The sequence below is a fragment of the Cottoperca gobio genome, chromosome 18 (genome assembly GCF_900634415.1).
Source record: "Cottoperca gobio chromosome 18, fCotGob3.1, whole genome shotgun sequence".
NCBI lineage: Eukaryota > Metazoa > Chordata > Actinopteri > Perciformes > Bovichtidae > Cottoperca > Cottoperca gobio.
In genome coordinates this window covers 4,344,966-4,363,727 of record NC_041372.1, presented here as the reverse complement: position 1 = coordinate 4,363,727, position 18,762 = coordinate 4,344,966, and the positions used below count along the sequence as shown (strand labels likewise).

Here is an 18,762-nt window from a genome sequence, read left to right as displayed (position 1 = left end):
GCATTTTTGAGGATCTAAACATGCTCCAAAATGGCACAAAATTCAAACATGGTGAAAATGTGAAATATGGGTCTTGCGCATGAACATGCCAAAATGGCTCACCAAGAATGCAGTCCCTGCCGTGCGTTTAACCTACATGTATGAAATTTGGTAGGTACTGTATATGCAACATGTGGAGACATGGAGTCGGCCATTTTTAATTTTACAGAGTTTTTTGGAACATTTGAAGGCGCTGTACTTTAACGAACTTCTACAGATTTCATCCGATCGACTTCAACTTTGGTCATTACCATCTCAAGCCCTTAACGATGAAAAGTTATCAAAATCAGTTGCCATGAAACAGGAAATCGTTTATTGGGGTCTAGGGATGCCTGAAAACAAAACCGGGCACATGCATTAACAGTGATACAATGTGTTAACTGATAAGGTTATTGGGCTTAGGTGGTCTTATGTGATAAATATTATCTGTGGTCTACACATGATATAGAGCAATACAATGTTTTTTAAGCTTGTGTTCTCTAGCACCATGAAGTGGACACTGCAGTGCACTGCAGCGTCAATCGGTGTCCTTCCAGAACCTCGACGCGCGTGATTGTGCGAGGCCCCGTTCATAGCTGCTTGCTGCTTTAATATAAAAGTATTGTATTTGTATTGGACTGAGCAACAACAAGAAAGTACTTGAATAAAGCTCATTCCAAGGTTCTTTGTTTCAAATGGACAGAAACATACTATGTATATTCACACACACTATCACAATACTGTGACATTAAACTGTCAACCAAAAAACTCCCACAGCTATAACCAATTTATAAGCAGAGATATCTGAAATATGTGTTCAATTTTTGAGTGTGTTGTCAATGGACACTATTTTTTCCATGATACATTGCATAAAGGAAATGGAGGCGCTACTCACAGCTGGAAAGATGCCTTGGCGTATCTGTCAGGATTCAGTTTATCTCCATGTCATGTCATATACGTAGTGACATGACACAGTGACTTTTGAAAGAACTTAACAAAAGTGTATTTTTTGGCAGAATGGAAGTTATCACTATATTGACATGCATGTAAGTAAAACTAGTTTTACACAGAAGTACAGAGGACTGATAGAGAGGGACACATATAAGAGCCTTGGGGTCCAAATCAATAAAAAACTGGACTGGACTCACAAGACAAGTAGATCAAGCACAGAAGATCTAAACAATCGCCAGTTTCAAGGTGGGCACCCAAGATTAGTGTCACCACTTCAATACACAACCAAATGTGAAATATGAGTCACAAGATCCATCCTGAGTCATGGCGATGAATAATGGCAAGAAAAGTGTTTTTGCAGAAAATGATGCTGTCACAGTGAAGTTGACATTTGACCATTTGGATATAACATGTCATCATTGTATCCTATTAGATACTTAGCATATGAATTCTTGGGTTATGATCAAAAACATGCTTTGTGAGGTCACAGTGACATCAACCTTTGACCACCAAAATCTAATCAGTTCATTCTTGAATCCAAGTGGACGTTTGTGTCAAATTTGAAGCAATGTCCTGAAGGCGTTCATGAGATGTTACGTTTATGAGAATGAGACGTACGGACAAACCAAAAACATTACACACTTTTGTACCATGTAATTGCTGAACAGTATACATTTTAGTAAGTTAGTAAGTGATTATCCAAAAGGTCAAAACTTCATTTCACTGGAATCTTATAAAATAGATTTCTCATTTTAAGTTTTTTAAGGAAAGTAATACAAAATGTGAAAAGTCTAAATTACATTTTAAAACCTCCAATGTTTTAGCATTTCACTCCATTTCATCTCGTCTTTCGCCCTCTGGTCTCATGTCTGAACAGATACAACCTTCAGGGAAATCAACTGTGGAGACAATCCGTATTGTCTGAAGAGCTAGATTAAGAAAAAACAAACAAACAAGTAAACACAACAGAAAAAAAATGCAAATACATTGTAACTAAATGTGTAGATTATTTGAATTAAGTGAATACAAAAAGTCCGGACAATAAAAAAGGAACTCAAACAGCAGTTAGTCTCACCTCCGTCATCACACGCTGCATGTCTGAGACTGACAGCTCAACAAATGACTTTAATCTGACCTCCAATCCAACAACATAATCTGTTGACATAAATACACAACATGTTACATAAAATACACACGATAATTAAATTACAAATAAAAGGTCAAATAAAAATAATTAAATGGACATTCCATCCCATTAAAATAGCAAAATATTCATAACTATGAAAAACTTCTAGCTTTACCAAAAACATCTGACATAGTGTATTTTCTGGACACAATACTACTTTAAAAACTTCTCTAGATTTAGATTTTATGTATTCATGAAATTGTAAAGCAGGGATTTATTCTCAGTGTTTTTAAAGGAAGAGCAGCATGGAGTAGTTTCTGTTTTAGCAGCAGTTAAAGTAAATCACATAATAAATATAAGCGTGAGATAAAAGTAATGAAAATATGATTAAGATATCAATTCAAATGAAATGCTTATACTTACGTGACCCTTTTGTTGTAGAAACGCAGAGTCAGAGAAGGTTTAGCAAGAAGGTGTTTACATGAAAAGTGGAATATGTTAAAATTAATTGATATTTTGTTAATAACTCTTACAGATACATTCCTTTATAATGTTATTTAAACTTTATTTAGAAAAATCTCCCACTTCAAATTTGGGATACTTTCAAATCCAGACAGGAAACACATATTTGCGATCTCTCCTAATATCACCTGGTGACAAGTAAGTGACGGTTATACAGCATGTTCTTTGTTTTCAAAATGACTAAACTTAATCTTGTTTTCATATTAACATTATGACTGACATGTGTACAAAGACTCTCTGGGTAATGTGTGCTTTAAATAAACTGAAGTTGAAGTATAGCTGAGTTGGTAAACTGAATAGTGATGAAGGAAAGTATCTCACCAGTGACTGCAGTAATGTTTTCTCCACTGCTTCTGACGTTCTCAAACACAGAGAAGAGAGTGAATGTGTATTTAGTTCCAGCAGTGAGCGATGAGACTGTGTGAGTTACTGGTCCATCTCCATCTGATGCATTGATGTTCATCTCTGTACCATTAAACTGCAGGATGAAGCTGACATTGTTGTTCACTGTATTCCACTGCAGAGTTATACTGCTCTCATCTTGTCCTGTTGATCTGAAGCTTTCTGCGTTTGGAGGAGCTGAGACAGAAAAAGAGAAGTGAATAATTTCATCAACTCAAACCCTCTGGGTGTTAAAATGATCCATTTTGCATCCCCATGTGAAAATGAATGCTCACAATGAGTGACAGAAAAAGTACAAGGTTGTTCCTGTGGTGTATCGCTAACACGGAGGCTGCCCCGTCACTGTGTCCCTGCCCACCGTCTAACCGGCTGACCTGCTGCTGGGCCCGGGTCCCCCCGCCTGGGTGTAGCCTGCAGTCTGTGGCTACAGCTAACACACTCGACCCCTCTGCCCGGCTGGTTTCGTAGCCTCCTCGACATCACCTGGACTATGAAACTGCTGGATTACACTGTTTCTGACCCTCTACACCACCATGGGGATCATCAAACTTTTCATATGGATTGCTCTTTGTTTTGTGTCCACACTATATGTCTGGTTTTGTTTGTCTGGTCTCCCTCTCATTGTTTTTGCTGTTTTTATCTTCTGTATTTTGTAGGGTGTCCTTGGGTGTCTTGAAAGGCGCCTCCAAATAAAATGTATTATTATTATTGGGGCCATTGTAGGAAAGTAAAAAAAACTATGGAATCTGGGGAGGGGGGTAATAATCGGGAGAAAAATTAGAATGTCCAAGATTAAAGTCGTACATTTACAAGAAATAAACTTGGATATTCTCTGAAATTAAAGTGTAAAATTCACAAGGAAAAACTCGCAGACATGATCTGGGATTAAATTGACAAATTTAACAAAGAATCCTCTAAACATAGTGTTTTGTTTGTCCTCAAGGAACCACATTGCTACATTTTGCAAGGTTGGTTCTCCCTCATCACAGCACAGACGCCTCGAGCTGTTAAAGATGGTGCATTTTGCATCCCTACATGAATAAAAGCTAATGCTGTGTGTAAGGGACAGAATAAGTGAAACAATTCTTTGTATTACAGAAAAAGCTTTCGTGAAGGAGCAAAATCATTTGGTGAAAATTAAACCCATCATACAAGTCATGGTTTTACACTGGTGCACGGAGATACAGTGCGAAAATGTCGTGACATATCTCACCAGTGACTGCAGGAATGTTTTCTCCACTGCTTCTGACGTTCTCAAACACAGAGAAGAGAGTGAATGTGTATTTAGTTCCAGCAGTGAGCGATGAGACTGTGTGAGTTACTGGTCCATCTCCATCTGATGCATTGATGTTCATCTCTGTACCATTAAACTGCAGGATGAAGCTGACATTGTTGTTCACTTTATTCCACTGCAGAGTGATACTGCTCTCATCTTGTCCTGTTGATCTGAAGCTTTCTGCGTTTGGAGGAGCTGAGACAGAAAAAGAGAAGTGAATCATTTCATCAACTCAAACCCTCTGGGTGTTAAAATTATCCATTTTGCATCCCCATGTGAAAATGAATGCTCACAATGAGTGACAGAAAAAGTACAAGGGTGTAATAGGAACATTGTAGGTAAGTAAAAAAAACTATGAAATCTCTGGCAAGGGGGGTAATAATCGGGAGAAAAATTAGAATGTCCAAGATTAAAGTCGTACATTTACAAGAAATAAACTTGGATATTCTCTGAAATTAAAGTGGTGAATTCACGAGCAAAACCTCGCAGACATGATCTGGGATTAAATTGACAAATTTAACAAAGAATCCTCTAAACATAGTGTTTTGTTTGTCCTCAAGGAACCACATTGCTACATTTTGCAAGGTTGGTTCTCTCTCATCACAGCACAGACGCCTCAAGCTGTTAAAGATGGTGCATTTTGCATCCCTACATGAATAAAAGCTAATGCTGTGTGTAAGGGACAGAATAAGTGAAACAATTCTTTGTATTACAGAAAAAGCTTTCGTGAAGGAGCAAAATCATTTAGTGAAAATTAAACCCATCATACAAGTCATGGTTTTACACTGGTGCACGGAGAAACAGTGCGAAAATGTCGTGACATATCTCACCAGTGACTGCAGGAATGTTTTCTCCACTGCTTCTGACGTTCTCAAACACAGAGAAGAGAGTGAATGTGTATTTAGTTCCAGCAGTGAGCGATGAGACTGTGTGAGTTACTGGTCCATCTCCATCTGATGCATTGATGTTCATCTCTGTACCATTAAACTGCAGGATGAAGCTGACATTGTTGTTCACTGTATTCCACTGCAGAGTGATACTGCTCTCATCTTGTCCTGTTGATCTGAAGCTTTCTGCGTTTGGAGGAGCTGAGACAGAAAAAGAGAAGTGAATAATTTCATCAACTCAAACCCTCTGGGTGTTAAAATGATCCATTTTGCATCCCCATGTGAAAATGAATGCTCACAATGAGTGACAGAAAAAGTACAAGGTTGTTCCTGTGGTGTATCGCTAACACGGAGGCTGCCCCGTCACTGTGTCCCTGCCCACCGTCTAACCGGCTGACCTGCTGCTGGGCCCGGGTCCCCCCGCCTGGGTGTAGCCTGCAGTCTGTGGCTACAGCTAACACACTCGACCCCTCTGCCCGGCTGGTTTCGTAGCCTCCTCGACATCACCTGGACTATGAAACTGCTGGATTACACTGTTTCTGACCCTCTACACCACCATGGGGATCATCAAACTTTTCATATGGATTGCTCTTTGTTTTGTGTCCACACTATATGTCTGGTTTTGTTTGTCTGGTCTCCCTCTCATTGTTTTTGCTGTTTTTATCTTCTGTATTTTGTAGGGTGTCCTTGGGTGTCTTGAAAGGCGCCTCCAAATAAAATGTATTATTATTATTGGGGCCATTGTAGGAAAGTAAAAAAAACTATGGAATCTGGGGAGGGGGGTAATAATCGGGAGAAAAATTAGAATGTCCAAGATTAAAGTCGTACATTTACAAGAAATAAACTTGGATATTCTCTGAAATTAAAGTGTAAAATTCACAAGGAAAAACTCGCAGACATGATCTGGGATTAAATTGACAAATTTAACAAAGAATCCTCTAAACATAGTGTTTTGTTTGTCCTCAAGGAACCACATTGCTACATTTTGCAAGGTTGGTTCTCCCTCATCACAGCACAGACGCCTCAAGCTGTTAAAGATGGTGCATTATGCATCCCTACATGAATAAAAGCTAATGCTGTGTGTAAGGGACAGAATAAGTGAAACAATTCTTTGTATTACAGAAAAAGCTTTCGTGAAGGAGCAAAATCATTTAGTGAAAATTAAACCCATCATACAAGTCATGGTTTTACACTGGTGCACGGAGATACAGTGCAAAAATGTCGTGACATATCTCACCAGTGACTGCAGGAATGTTTTCTCCACTGCTTCTGACGTTCTCAAACACAGAGAAGAGAGTGAATGTGTATTTAGTTCCAGCAGTGAGCGATGAGACTGTGTGAGTTACTGGTCCATCTCCATCTGATGCATTGATGTTCATCTCTGTACCATTAAACTGCAGGATGAAGCTGACATTGTTGTTCACTTTATTCCACTGCAGAGTGATACTGCTCTCATCTTGTCCTATTGATCTGAAGCTTTCTGCGTTTGGAGGAGCTGAGACAGAAAAAGAGAAGTGAATCATTTCATCAACTCAAACCCTCTGGGTGTTAAACTTATCCATTTTGCATCCCCATGTGAAAATGAATGCTCACAATGAGTGACAGAAAAAGTACAAGGGTGTAATAGGAACATTGTAGGTAAGTAAAAAAAACTATGAAATCTCTGGCAAGGGGGGTAATAATCGGGAGAAAAATTAGAATGTCCAAGATTAAAGTCGTACATTTACAAGAAATAAACTTGGATATTCTCTGAAATTAAAGTGTAAAATTCACAAGGAAAAACTCGCAGACATGATCTGGGATTAAATTGACAAATTTAACAAAGAATCCTCTAAACATAGTGTTTTGTTTGTCCTCAAGGAACCACATTGCTACATGTTGCAAGGTTGGTTCTCCCTCATCACAGCACAGACGCCTCAAGCTGTTAAAGATGGTGCATTTTGCATCCCTACATGAATAAAAGCTAATGCTGTGTGTAAGGGACAGAATAAGTGAAACAATTCTTTGTATTACAGAAAAAGCTTTCGTGAAGGAGCAAAATCATTTGGTGAAAATTAAACCCATCATACAAGTCATGGTTTTACACTGGTGCACGGAGAAACAGTGCGAAAATGTCGTGACATATCTCACCAGTGACTGCAGGAATGTTTTCTCCACTGCTTCTGACGTTCTCAAACACAGAGAAGAGAGTGAATGTGTATTTAGTTCCAGCAGTGAGCGATGAGACTGTGTGAGTTACTGGTCCATCTCCATCTGATGCATTGATGTTCATCTCTGTACCATTAAACTGCAGGATGAAGCTGACATTGTTGTTCACTGTATTCCACTGCAGAGTTATACTGCTCTCATCTTGTCCTGTTGATCTGAAGCTTTCTGCGTTTGGAGGAGCTGAGACAGAAAAAGAGAAGTGAATAATTTCATCAACTCAAACCCTCTGGGTGTTAAAATGATCCATTTTGCATCCCCATGTGAAAATGAATGCTCACAATGAGTGACAGAAAAAGTACAAGGTTGTTCCTGTGGTGTATCGCTAACACGGAGGCTGCCCCGTCACTGTGTCCCTGCCCACCGTCTAACCGGCTGACCTGCTGCAGGGCCCGGGTCCCCCCGCCTGGGTGTAGCCTGCAGTCTGTGGCTACAGCTAACACACTCGACCCCTCTGCCCGGCTGGTTTCGTAGCCTCCTCGACATCACCTGGACTATGAAACTACTGGATTACACTGTTTCTGACCCTCTACACCACCATGGGGATCATCAAACTTTTCATATGGATTGCTCTTTGTTTTGTGTCCACACTATATGTCTGGTTTTGTTTGTCTGGTCTCCCTCTCATTGTTTTTGCTGTTTTTATCTTCTGTATTTTGTAGGGTGTCCTTGGGTGTCTTGAAAGGCGTCCTCCAAATAAAATGTATTATTATTATTGGGGCCATTGTAGGAAAGTAAAAAAAACTATGGAATCTGGGGAGGGGGGTAATAATCGGGAGAAAAATTAGAATGTCCAAGATTAAAGTCGTACATTTACAAGAAATAAACTTGGATATTCTCTGAAATTAAAGTGTAAATTCACAAGGAAAAACTCGCAGACATGATCTGGGATTAAATTGACAAATTTAACAAAGAATCCTCTAAACATAGTGTTTTGTTTGTCCTCAAGGAACCACATTGCTACATTTTGCAAGGTTGGTTCTCCCTCATCACAGCACAGACGCCTCAAGCTGTTAAAGATGGTGCATTTTGCATCCCTACATGAATAAAAGCTAATGCTGTGTGTAAGGGACAGAATAAGTGAAACAATTCTTTGTATTACAGAAAAAGCTTTCGTGAAGGAGCAAAATCATTTGGTGAAAATTAAACCCATCATACAAGTCATGGTTTTACACTGGTGCACGGAGAAACAGTGCGAAAATGTTGTGACATATCTCACCAGTGACTGCAGGAATGTTTTCTCCACTGCTTCTGATGTTCTCAAACACAGAGAAGAGAGTGAATGTGTATTTAGTTCCAGCAGTGAGCGATGAGACTGTGTGAGTTACTGGTCCATCTCCATCTGATGCATTGATGTTCATCTCTGTACCATTAAACTGCAGGATGAAGCTGACATTGTTGTTCACTTTATTCCACTGCAGAGTGATACTGCTCTCATCTTGTCCTGTTGATCTGAAGCTTTCTGCGTTTGGAGGAGCTGAGACAGAAAAAGAGAAGTGAATCATTTCATCAACTCAAACCCTCTGGGTGTTAAAATTATCCATTTTGCATCCCAATGTGAAAATGAATGCTCACAATGAGTGACAGAAAAAGTACAAGGGTGTAATAGGAACATTGTAGGTAAGTAAAAAAAACTATGAAATCTCTGGCAAGGGGGGTAATAATCGGAAGAAAAATTAGAATGTCCAAGATTAAAGTCGTACATTTACAAGAAATAAACTTGGATATTCTCTGAAATTAAAGTGGTGAATTCACGAGCAAAACCTCGCAGACATGATCTGGGATTAAATTGACAAATTTAACAAAGAATCCTCTAAACATAGTGTTTTGTTTGTCCTCAAGGAACCACATTGCTACATTTTGCAAGGTTGGTTCTCCCTCATCACAGCACAGACGCCTCAAGCTGTTAAAGATGGTGCATTTTGCATCCCTACATGAATAAAAGCTAATGCTGTGTGTAAGGGACAGAATAAGTGAAACAATTCTTTGTATTACAGAAAAAGCTTTCGTGAAGGAGCAAAATCATTTAGTGAAAATTAAACCCATCATACAAGTCATGGTTTTACACTGGTGCACGGAGATACAGTGTGAAAATGTTGTGACATATCTCACCAGTGACTGCAGGAATGTTTTCTCCACTGCTTCTGACGTTCTCAAACACAGAGAAGAGAGTGAATGTGTATTTAGTTCCAGCAGTGAGCGATGAGACTGTGTGAGTTACTGGTCCATCTCCATCTGATGCATTGATGTTCATCTCTGTACCATTAAACTGCAGGATGAAGCTGACATTGTTGTTCACTGTATTCCACTGCAGAGTGATACTGCTCTCATCTTGTCCTGTTGATCTGAAGCTTTCTGCGTTTGGAGGAGCTGAGACAGAAAAAGAGAAGTGAATCATTTCATCAACTCAAACCCTCTGGGTGTTAAAATTATCCATTTTGCATCCCAATGTGAAAATGAATGCTCACAATGAGTGACAGAAAAAGTACAAGGGTGTAATAGGAACATTGTAGGTAAGTAAAAAAAACTATGAAATCTCTGGCAAGGGGGGTAATAATCGGGAGAAAAATTAGAATGTCCAAGATTAAAGTCGTACATTTACAAGAAATAAACTTGGATATTCTCTGAAATTAAAGTGTAAAATTCACAAGGAAAAACTCGCAGACATGATCTGGGATTAAATTGACAAATTTAACAAAGAATCCTCTAAACATAGTGTTTTGTTTGTCCTCAAGGAACCACATTGCTACATGTTGCAAGGTTGGTTCTCCCTCATCACAGCACAGACGCCTCGAGCTGTTAAAGATGGTGCATTTTGCATCCCTACATGAATAAAAGCTAATGCTGTGTGTAAGGGACAGAATAAGTGAAACAATTCTTTGTATTACAGAAAAAGCTTTCGTGAAGGAGCAAAATCATTTGGTGAAAATTAAACCCATCATACAAGTCATGGTTTTACACTGGTGCACGGAGAAACAGTGCGAAAATGTCGTGACATATCTCACCAGTGACTGCAGGAATGTTTTCTCCACTGCTTCTGACGTTCTCAAACACAGAGAAGAGAGTGAATGTGTATTTAGTTCCAGCAGTGAGCGATGAGACTGTGTGAGTTACTGGTCCATCTCCATCTGATGCATTGATGTTCATCTCTGTACCATTAAACTGCAGGATGAAGCTGACATTGTTGTTCACTGTATTCCACTGCAGAGTGATACTGCTCTCATCTTGTCCTGTTGATCTGAAGCTTTCTGCGTTTGGAGGAGCTGAGACAGAAAAAGAGAAGTGAATCATTTCATCAACTCAAACCCTCTGGGTGTTAAAATGATCCATTTTGCATCCCCATGTGAAAATGAATGCTCACAATGAGTGACAGAAAAAGTACAAGGTTGTTCCTGTGGTGTATCGCTAACACGGAGGCTGCCCCGTCACTGTGTCCCTGCCCACCGTCTAACCGGCTGACCTGCTGCTGGGCCCGGGTCCCCCCGCCTGGGTGTAGCCTGCAGTCTGTGGCTACAGCTAACACACTCGACCCCTCTGCCCGGCTGGTTTCGTAGCCTCCTCGACATCACCTGGACTATGAAACTGCTGGATTACACTGTTTCTGACCCTCTACACCACCATGGGGATCATCAAACTTTTCATATGGATTGCTCTTTGTTTTGTGTCCACACTATATGTCTGGTTTTGTTTGTCTGGCTCTCCCTCTCATTGTTTTTGCTGTTTTTATCTTCTGTATTTTGTAGGGTGTCCTTGGGTGTCTTGAAAGGCGCCTCCAAATAAAATGTATTATTATTATTGGGGCCATTGTAGGAAAGTAAAAAAAACTATGGAATCTGGGGAGGGGGGTAATAATCGGGAGAAAAATTAGAATGTCCAAGATTAAAGTCGTACATTTACAAGAAATAAACTTGGATATTCTCTGAAATTAAAGTGTAAAATTCACAAGGAAAAACTCGCAGACATGATCTGGGATTAAATTGACAAATTTAACAAAGAATCCTCTAAACATAGTGTTTTGTTTGTCCTCAAGGAACCACATTGCTACATTTTGCAAGGTTGGTTCTCCCTCATCACAGCACAGACGCCTCGAGCTGTTAAAGATGGTGCATTTTGCATCCCTACATGAATAAAAGCTAATGCTGTGTGTAAGGGACAGAATAAGTGAAACAATTCTTTGTATTACAGAAAAAGGTTTTTCTGGGTCCAGATGTCACATTTTATAGTCACACCCGTCACACTTTATTTGACAACAGAGATGTACTCAACAATAAAGGAAGAATCACAACGTGAGAAGAGTTCAAAAGATAATCACTCTGGAGCTAAAAAATAAATCTGTGTGGGTCGAAACAATGCAGAGTTAAATGAAAATAAAAATAAAGTTCATGTCGTGAAGGAGCAAAATCATTTCGTGAAAATTAAACCCATCATACAAGTCATGGTTTTACACTGGTGCACGGAGATACAGTGTGAAAATGTCGTGACATATCTCACCAGTGACTGCAGTAATGTTTTCTCCACTGCTTCTGACGTTCTCAAACACAGAGAAGAGAGTGAATGTGTATTTAGTTCCAGCAGTGAGCGATGAGACTGTGTGAGTTACTGGTCCATCTCCATCTGATGCATTGATGTTCATCTCTGTACCATTAAACTGCAGGATGAAGCTGACATTGTTGTTCACTTTATTCCACTGCAGAGTGATACTGCTCTCATCTTGTCCTGTTGATCTGAAGCTTTCTGCGTTTGGAGGAGCTGAGACAAAAAGGACAACTTATACTCTAGCCTTCTGAACAGCATTTATCCCATGCAGAGAACCTGTGAAATACTTTCTTGTTTCAGTTTTTCTTACAAATCTTTTCACAGACTTACCCTTGTGTACATGGTGTTATCTGTCAGTGTGATATATATTTTCTAATGTATATAGTATACTGCCTTAATCCAAACACTAAGTTCTACACAATCCGTGAGCAGAAACTAGATGCATTACCTGTTGTGTAACAGATGAATGGGAAACTGAGGAAGCAGTTATCATCTGACCATCGCCTTGAGTCATTGAACGCTGTGGTGACACATTGCTCTCCGCCAGAGTTTGGTTGGTCGTCGGCCCAGTTTCGAAACCCAGCTGAGCTCCCATCAGACCACAGTTTCTCCCGGTGCAGACTGATCCACACAACGTTCCCAGCTGTCAGGTTTGCGATTAAGAGATTGTCTGCATCATTTTGTATTCTGAGAGAGAAACAGCACTATATATGAGCAAACATGGAGAGGTGAAATATAACAGACAAAAAACCCAATGCATTGCAATCATGATTACACCAAGTGCCTTACAGTCATAACATTAAGCATGAATAATACCTAACTTATAAACAGAACAATGAAAACAACGACAAAAGAACAGTTACAGGAAGGGAGGGATGAAAACGAAAATAGGGATTTCAATTTGTCAACATATTTGATGAATTTGTAGTTGGGGGATTGCCTAAATTGACCACCCACCGGGCTAAAGCATCTTTATTAAATGCATTTTAAGATGTTTATTAAACTAACGTAATAACTTGGTGTTTAACACTAGCGAGTGAGCTTGAGAGACAGAGGGAGACAGTGAGAGAAAGAAAAGAGAGAAAGCGTGTGTGTGACAGCGAGTTAGTAATTATGACTTTATTAAACGGCCAATCTGCCTCCACCACCCGCAAACAGTCTCCAATTCTCCACACAGTGAGTGTGAAGTCAGCAGTTACGTGTCCGTGCACTGTGTCAACAGTTTAACTGTCGGGGGAATAAATGCTACAACTCCTCGAGACCACCTGCTGATAAAAGTGAAGTGGATCTAGTTAGCCCCGTAGCTGCTGTAGCCGCGACAACAGTGGATTAAGTTTAAGGTGGGCTGACTTTTAAAGTGGACCAGTTATTCCCATGTGACGAGCTGCTCCTCATAGTTTGTTTGTGGACATTTCAATCAACAGTCACAATGAATAAGTAAGATGTGATAAAGCATTGGTTCAGTACTGTCTTGAAGTCTTCATTAGTGTATACTGTACCTGGCGAGATCAACATAATTTTCCCTGCAGTATCTCTGAGCTTCGGTCCAATTTAAAGATGTGTCGACCTTGACAAAGGATGATGTGCCGTTTACTGTACCTGGTATGTAAATATATGGATGAAGAGAAGTTATGAACAACGTCAGGATGGACACATAGAAAACATTCAGTTTGCTCATTTTTATTTGGATTCAGTGGGATAAAATATTGCTCCTGTCACCTCTACGTAACAAGTACATAGAAATGGCGAGATGTTTCAGGGTTTCTGCAGGTTTCTACAAGTTACATCTAAGACTTTTAAAGACCTAAGACCTACATAGAACTTATGTTGTGGAAAAACTAGCAGAAGTATTAGGAAAATTAGTAACCTATGAAAGAAAAAAGGTGGACCTAAAACCTAAGTAGTGTGTCGGATTTGGCAGCGTCTGGCGTTGAGGTTGCAGTATGCAACCAACTGAAACAATTAGATCATTGATTTTAAAACTTTTTAAGACTTTATATGGACCCACAGAAACCCTGTGTTTCTGGAAATGTTATGTAGAGGAACTTTTTGGTTCACTTTCTTAATTCTACATTATAAGAAAACTCACCGTTGTCGCACACAAAGTGATGCTGGAGGCTGCACTCAGTGTCTCTCCAACTGCCAGTATTTCCCATTGGACTGAGCTCCACACAGTACTGTTGTCCTCCATGATTGTCGGGCTCACCAGGATACCAGTTTCTGAACTCTGTCTCTCCTTCACTATAGAAGCTGCTGTCACTCAGGGACCATCTCCAGCTGCTCACCAAATCATCATAGAGACCAATCCAAGCCTTGCCTATTAAAAATATGTTCTTTATATAAAACAGCTGCAATAGACATAACACGTAAATGATTTTACTTAACATTGCTTAAATAATGTCCTGAGGGCTTTTTAAATCTTATTTTACATTCCACATTATCATATTCTATAATTGTATCAAGTTGACTGACTGTTGTGTGCAGGGAGAACAAAAAAGTTCATTTCATACCCTGATATACTGAATACAAGGTTCAACACATTTTCATGGACACAATTTAAAAACCTTTCCATGACTTTTCAAGGTTATGTATACGATATCAATATTGAAAACTTGCCTGTGTAGTCCGATGCGCTGCTGAGCACGTCACTGTCGTCAGCTGTGCTTTCTATGGTGGCCAGGTCAGTGTAGCGCTGCCTGCAGAAGCTCTGAGCTGCAGTCCAGTTCAGTGGAGTGCTCACAAAGTTGTACTGACGACTTTGGGCGGAGGCAACATTGACTAGTGCTCCTAAAACAAAACACAATCATGTTTTTAAAACTTGCTTTTTTTATATAAAGTATGTAGGCTTACTATGTTCTTCAACAACATTTCTGTGGGGCTTTTCACAGTAGTGGAAAGTAACTAAGTACATTTCCATTTTAGGCTACTTTTTACTTCTACAGTATTATTTACTGCATTACATTTATTTGATACTTATAATTACTTTTCACATGAAGAAACATGTCATTCCTATGATATGGTGCAATACTACACTACTAATTTTTAGACTTTAGAACGTTTTACTTTTACTGAAGTAAAGGATCTGAATACTTCTTCCAGCTCTGCTTTTACAGAGCTTCTTCCTCATTGATGAACTCCAGTGAGATAAAAACAAAAAGACTAATTTAAGTGAGAGAATAAATATCTGTATGACTGTGTATGAATACATTTTCAGTGTTTAAAATAAGTTGAGACAAACACCTTCATCTTCCCTGTATTATCTATTCATTTACTTCCTTTATCACTGTATAATAATCTTCATTTATGACTATGCTGTTTGGCAACAGCTGTAGTTGCTCAATGTCCTCCCGGATCCATATTCTTCACGTTTACAATCCGTCATTGTTTCGTCATCCTGATGGTCCATACTGCAATTATGTTGCTTATTCTGTTATTCTCCATCCAGGGATCCCGCCTCTGTTGCTCTTCCTAAGGTTTCTACTATGATAGAGGGGTAGAGGGGGCCGTGTGCTGTATAGATTGTAAAGCCCCTTGAGAATAATTATTGATATCGGGCAATATAAGTAGAATTGACTTTAATATGATAAAACTGATTAATTAAGAAGTGAAGAGCCTGTAAAGACTGCTCGTAGTTGTAATAGTTTTAAAAAGACAAACAGCCAGAATAATCAAATAAAAGACACCAACCTGTGAGCACCAACATGATCAGCCCATAATCCATGACTTTAACCTTTAAACAAATATTTGGAGAAATAAATAATGTTAATTAATTCCTTCTAAAATGTGTATTAATCATCTTTCATAAGAGATACTTGTGGATATGTGCCGGTACATAGATTCCCTGTAGATTATTGATTCTACTTACCATTTACTCTTCAAACTCTTCCTGCTAAAACAATACAGGACTGTGTATTGTGTGCTGCTTGAACAGAAACCTAGTACTGATGTTTCCCAGAGCTCAGCTACTAACACAAAGACACAGAGCAGTGCTTTTCTGTTGTCATTTACAATAACTACCTCTCATGGTTTAACATTTGTATTTTACATTAATTAATGTCACTGGTTGACTTTTATGTATTGTACTTTTAAGTAATGTGTTTTTTTGTGTTACTTTTACTAAGCATGTTTTAATGCAAGAATATTGCTTCACTACATTTTAAATCACATCCGTCACAGTTGCAGAATACAGAAATTGTAGATATTGTGTTGATTGATTTGGCACACTATAAATGCTTTGTGGAAGAAATTACAATAAATACATAACTTACATTCTAATCAATTGTTGCATCAATCAATTAAATTGTTACACCATCAATTTCACCGTTTACATTTGTAAAAGTAACACTTAAGTGCAATATCTTCCTCTTTGCAAACATGATTCTAGCCTTATAGCTACTCAGTTTAAAACAATTTCCTGCTTACCTAAAGCCAAGTTAGTCTTCTCATATTGTTGATTCAGGTGAATTAAAATCCTTTCTGCAAAAGTTAAGCGTGTCTCCAAAAGCCTTACCTGTATAGGGTAATTATTAACCTGCTATTCCCCTCCCTCTTATTGCTATGCTTAGAGGAAGTAGCTGCCCACAGATAGTATGGGATTCCCCCCTGGCTCTTTCTAACTGGTTTGCACCTTCTGATGTGTAAAAACTGTACATATTTATCATTGTTAATGTTTGTTGGGTGTCCTCTTTCTTATCTTGACCTTTTGATTTATTTTGGTGTATTAACTGACTTTTTCAGTCACAGTCAATCCAGTAACACAAAATGTTGTACAACACTGTTGTTACCTTTTTTGTTAAATATTTTTTTTAAATCACACAATTTAATTTTCTGTTGGTCAGATTGGAGATTCAATTTGATGATAATGTTTTAGGCTCTGTGTCAGATATAATCACTATTATATTATTATATTGTGATTTTATTAGTGCTCCATAATGTAATGTGTAATGTAATACTGCATGTATTAATATGTCCAACATAGGCTGTAACTCTGAACATATTTTACAGTATATCCTCTCTAACTGTACCATTCAAGGCAACTGTATGAATATTCAATAAAACCAGAATAAAATAATGATTTCAGTCTCCTCACTCTAACCACAATTCTTACTGAGTGAGGTGAAATAAATGCAGTTAAACATCTGATGACACCATGTCTGTGCAGTGTCTGTGACTGCTCTACATTATAAATTAATACAAATTTAATTAGCGTGTAATCTTATACATAATCAGTGTATTCAGCATCTGTTTTTAAATAAACAGATACATTCATATATTACACACACACACACACACACACACACACACACACACACACACACACACACACACACACACACACACACACACACACACACACACACACACACACACACACACACACACACACACACACACACACACACACACACACACACACACACACTTAGTCTTGCTCACAGGAGGACAGTGCGCCTGTGCGGACCTGAGACTGGAAGCAAATGCTGCCTTCACGGTTACCGGACAAATCTGAATAATGACGAAGACCACTGAAACAACAGATCTCTGAACAGTTGTCGTTTTGGTGGGAAAAATGTTGAGACCCCTTTAACAGTGAAGACATTGTAAAGAAGCAGCTTTATTTTCTTAATACACTTTAGGGCACAGACCAACCAGAGCCAGCAACATTACTTTATGAATAAACTATAACATCACTGTATGTGTGAAACAATATTGGATGTATGTTGTATCTTAAATGTTAATGGTCACAAAAACAACCTATATAGTGTCTACATTTATGAAACGTTATCTTTATCCAGTAAAGTTTGAGTAACGTTAGTGTTCCCTTCTGTTTTTAATAATAATAATAATGAATTATATTTATAGGCACACTTTTCATTTGCGTAAACAAAACTCAAAGTGCTACAGAGTAAAAACGATGAGCAAAATATACATTTAAAAAAAAAAAAAAACATTTGGTAGACAGACAAGACAACACTTTAAAATGGTTAAAGTCTAGCAAAATGCTCTGTTAAAAGCTAGTTAGTTACTCTATTCTTCATATTTTTACATTAACTAAATAACACTATGGTTACAAAATATTGTTTGAAGAAAATGAAATACACTTAACTATAAACCTACCTTTATGCAAATAATTAACGATGAAGTAATGTTTTAATAGTTCATGTAACCTAGCCACACTAACTCAACCGTTAACGGCAATAAACGGCTGACTAAGCTAACAAGAGTTAGCTAACGTCTGCTAATGTTACATTAAGCTAAACATTGAGATATTTTCCTCGGAGTTAGTGAAGACTTTAGAAAAAAGCAAGGAAAAAAGTGGACTTACATTTGTCAAATAGCCAGAAACACAACTTCAACAGGATGGTATTGTTGTATTGTTGTTCCGTGTGTGCTGGACATGAATGTGATTTACTTCAACTATGTTGGGGTTGTTTCTTGTTTTGTTAGTCCGCCCCCTGCTGGCCAAAATGGGAACGCGCGGGTGTAATTCATTCAGAATATTAAGGGAATCTCTTTTATTTTATCTCTCACAAACAGATACATAGGTAAACATATATTAAGGGTGTCTCTTTGAGACATTAGACACAACACCAGGGACATGGAAGTGACTTGCCTAAATGGAATAACTTGCAGTCTTTATTATTCACGTCACTAGATACACCTGTGCTTTTCTTATTATGTCAATTGTTATGTCATTTATATATTCCCATTACATTAAGAAATTAGTAATGAAGTATTACAAATCAAATGCTCTCTGCTCTAGTCAGACAGCTTAATAATTTTAAATGTGTTTTCTCTATTCATTCCTATTTTCACGGGTATTGTTGTCTCTTTATTTT

At 38.4% G+C, this 18,762-nt stretch overlaps 1 protein-coding gene and 1 long non-coding RNA gene across 2 annotated transcripts; both read right to left on the bottom strand.

Annotated features, from left to right (window-relative positions):
* Positions 1-1,613: 1,613 nt before the first annotated feature.
* LOC115023963 (receptor-type tyrosine-protein phosphatase H-like) lies at positions 1,614-14,222 on the bottom strand. Its single transcript, XM_029455334.1, has 15 exons — positions 14,013-14,222; positions 13,423-13,522; positions 12,372-12,610; positions 11,879-12,136; positions 10,393-10,650; positions 9,500-9,757; positions 8,607-8,864; positions 7,313-7,570; positions 6,420-6,677; positions 5,126-5,383; positions 4,233-4,490; positions 2,939-3,196; positions 2,519-2,524; positions 2,045-2,124; positions 1,614-1,898 (listed from the first exon to the last, which is right to left on the bottom strand). The coding sequence occupies exons 1-15, from the start codon at positions 14,077-14,079 to the stop codon at positions 1,833-1,835; spliced, it is 2,880 nt and encodes a 959-aa protein (XP_029311194.1). The 5' UTR covers positions 14,080-14,222; the 3' UTR covers positions 1,614-1,832.
* Positions 14,223-14,573: 351 nt separating this feature from the next.
* LOC115023398 (uncharacterized) lies at positions 14,574-18,351 on the bottom strand. Its single transcript, XR_003834013.1, has 3 exons — positions 18,249-18,351; positions 15,611-15,653; positions 14,574-14,710 (listed from the first exon to the last, which is right to left on the bottom strand). It is a non-coding gene; the product is annotated as an uncharacterized LOC115023398 (long non-coding RNA).
* Positions 18,352-18,762: the final 411 nt, after the last annotated feature.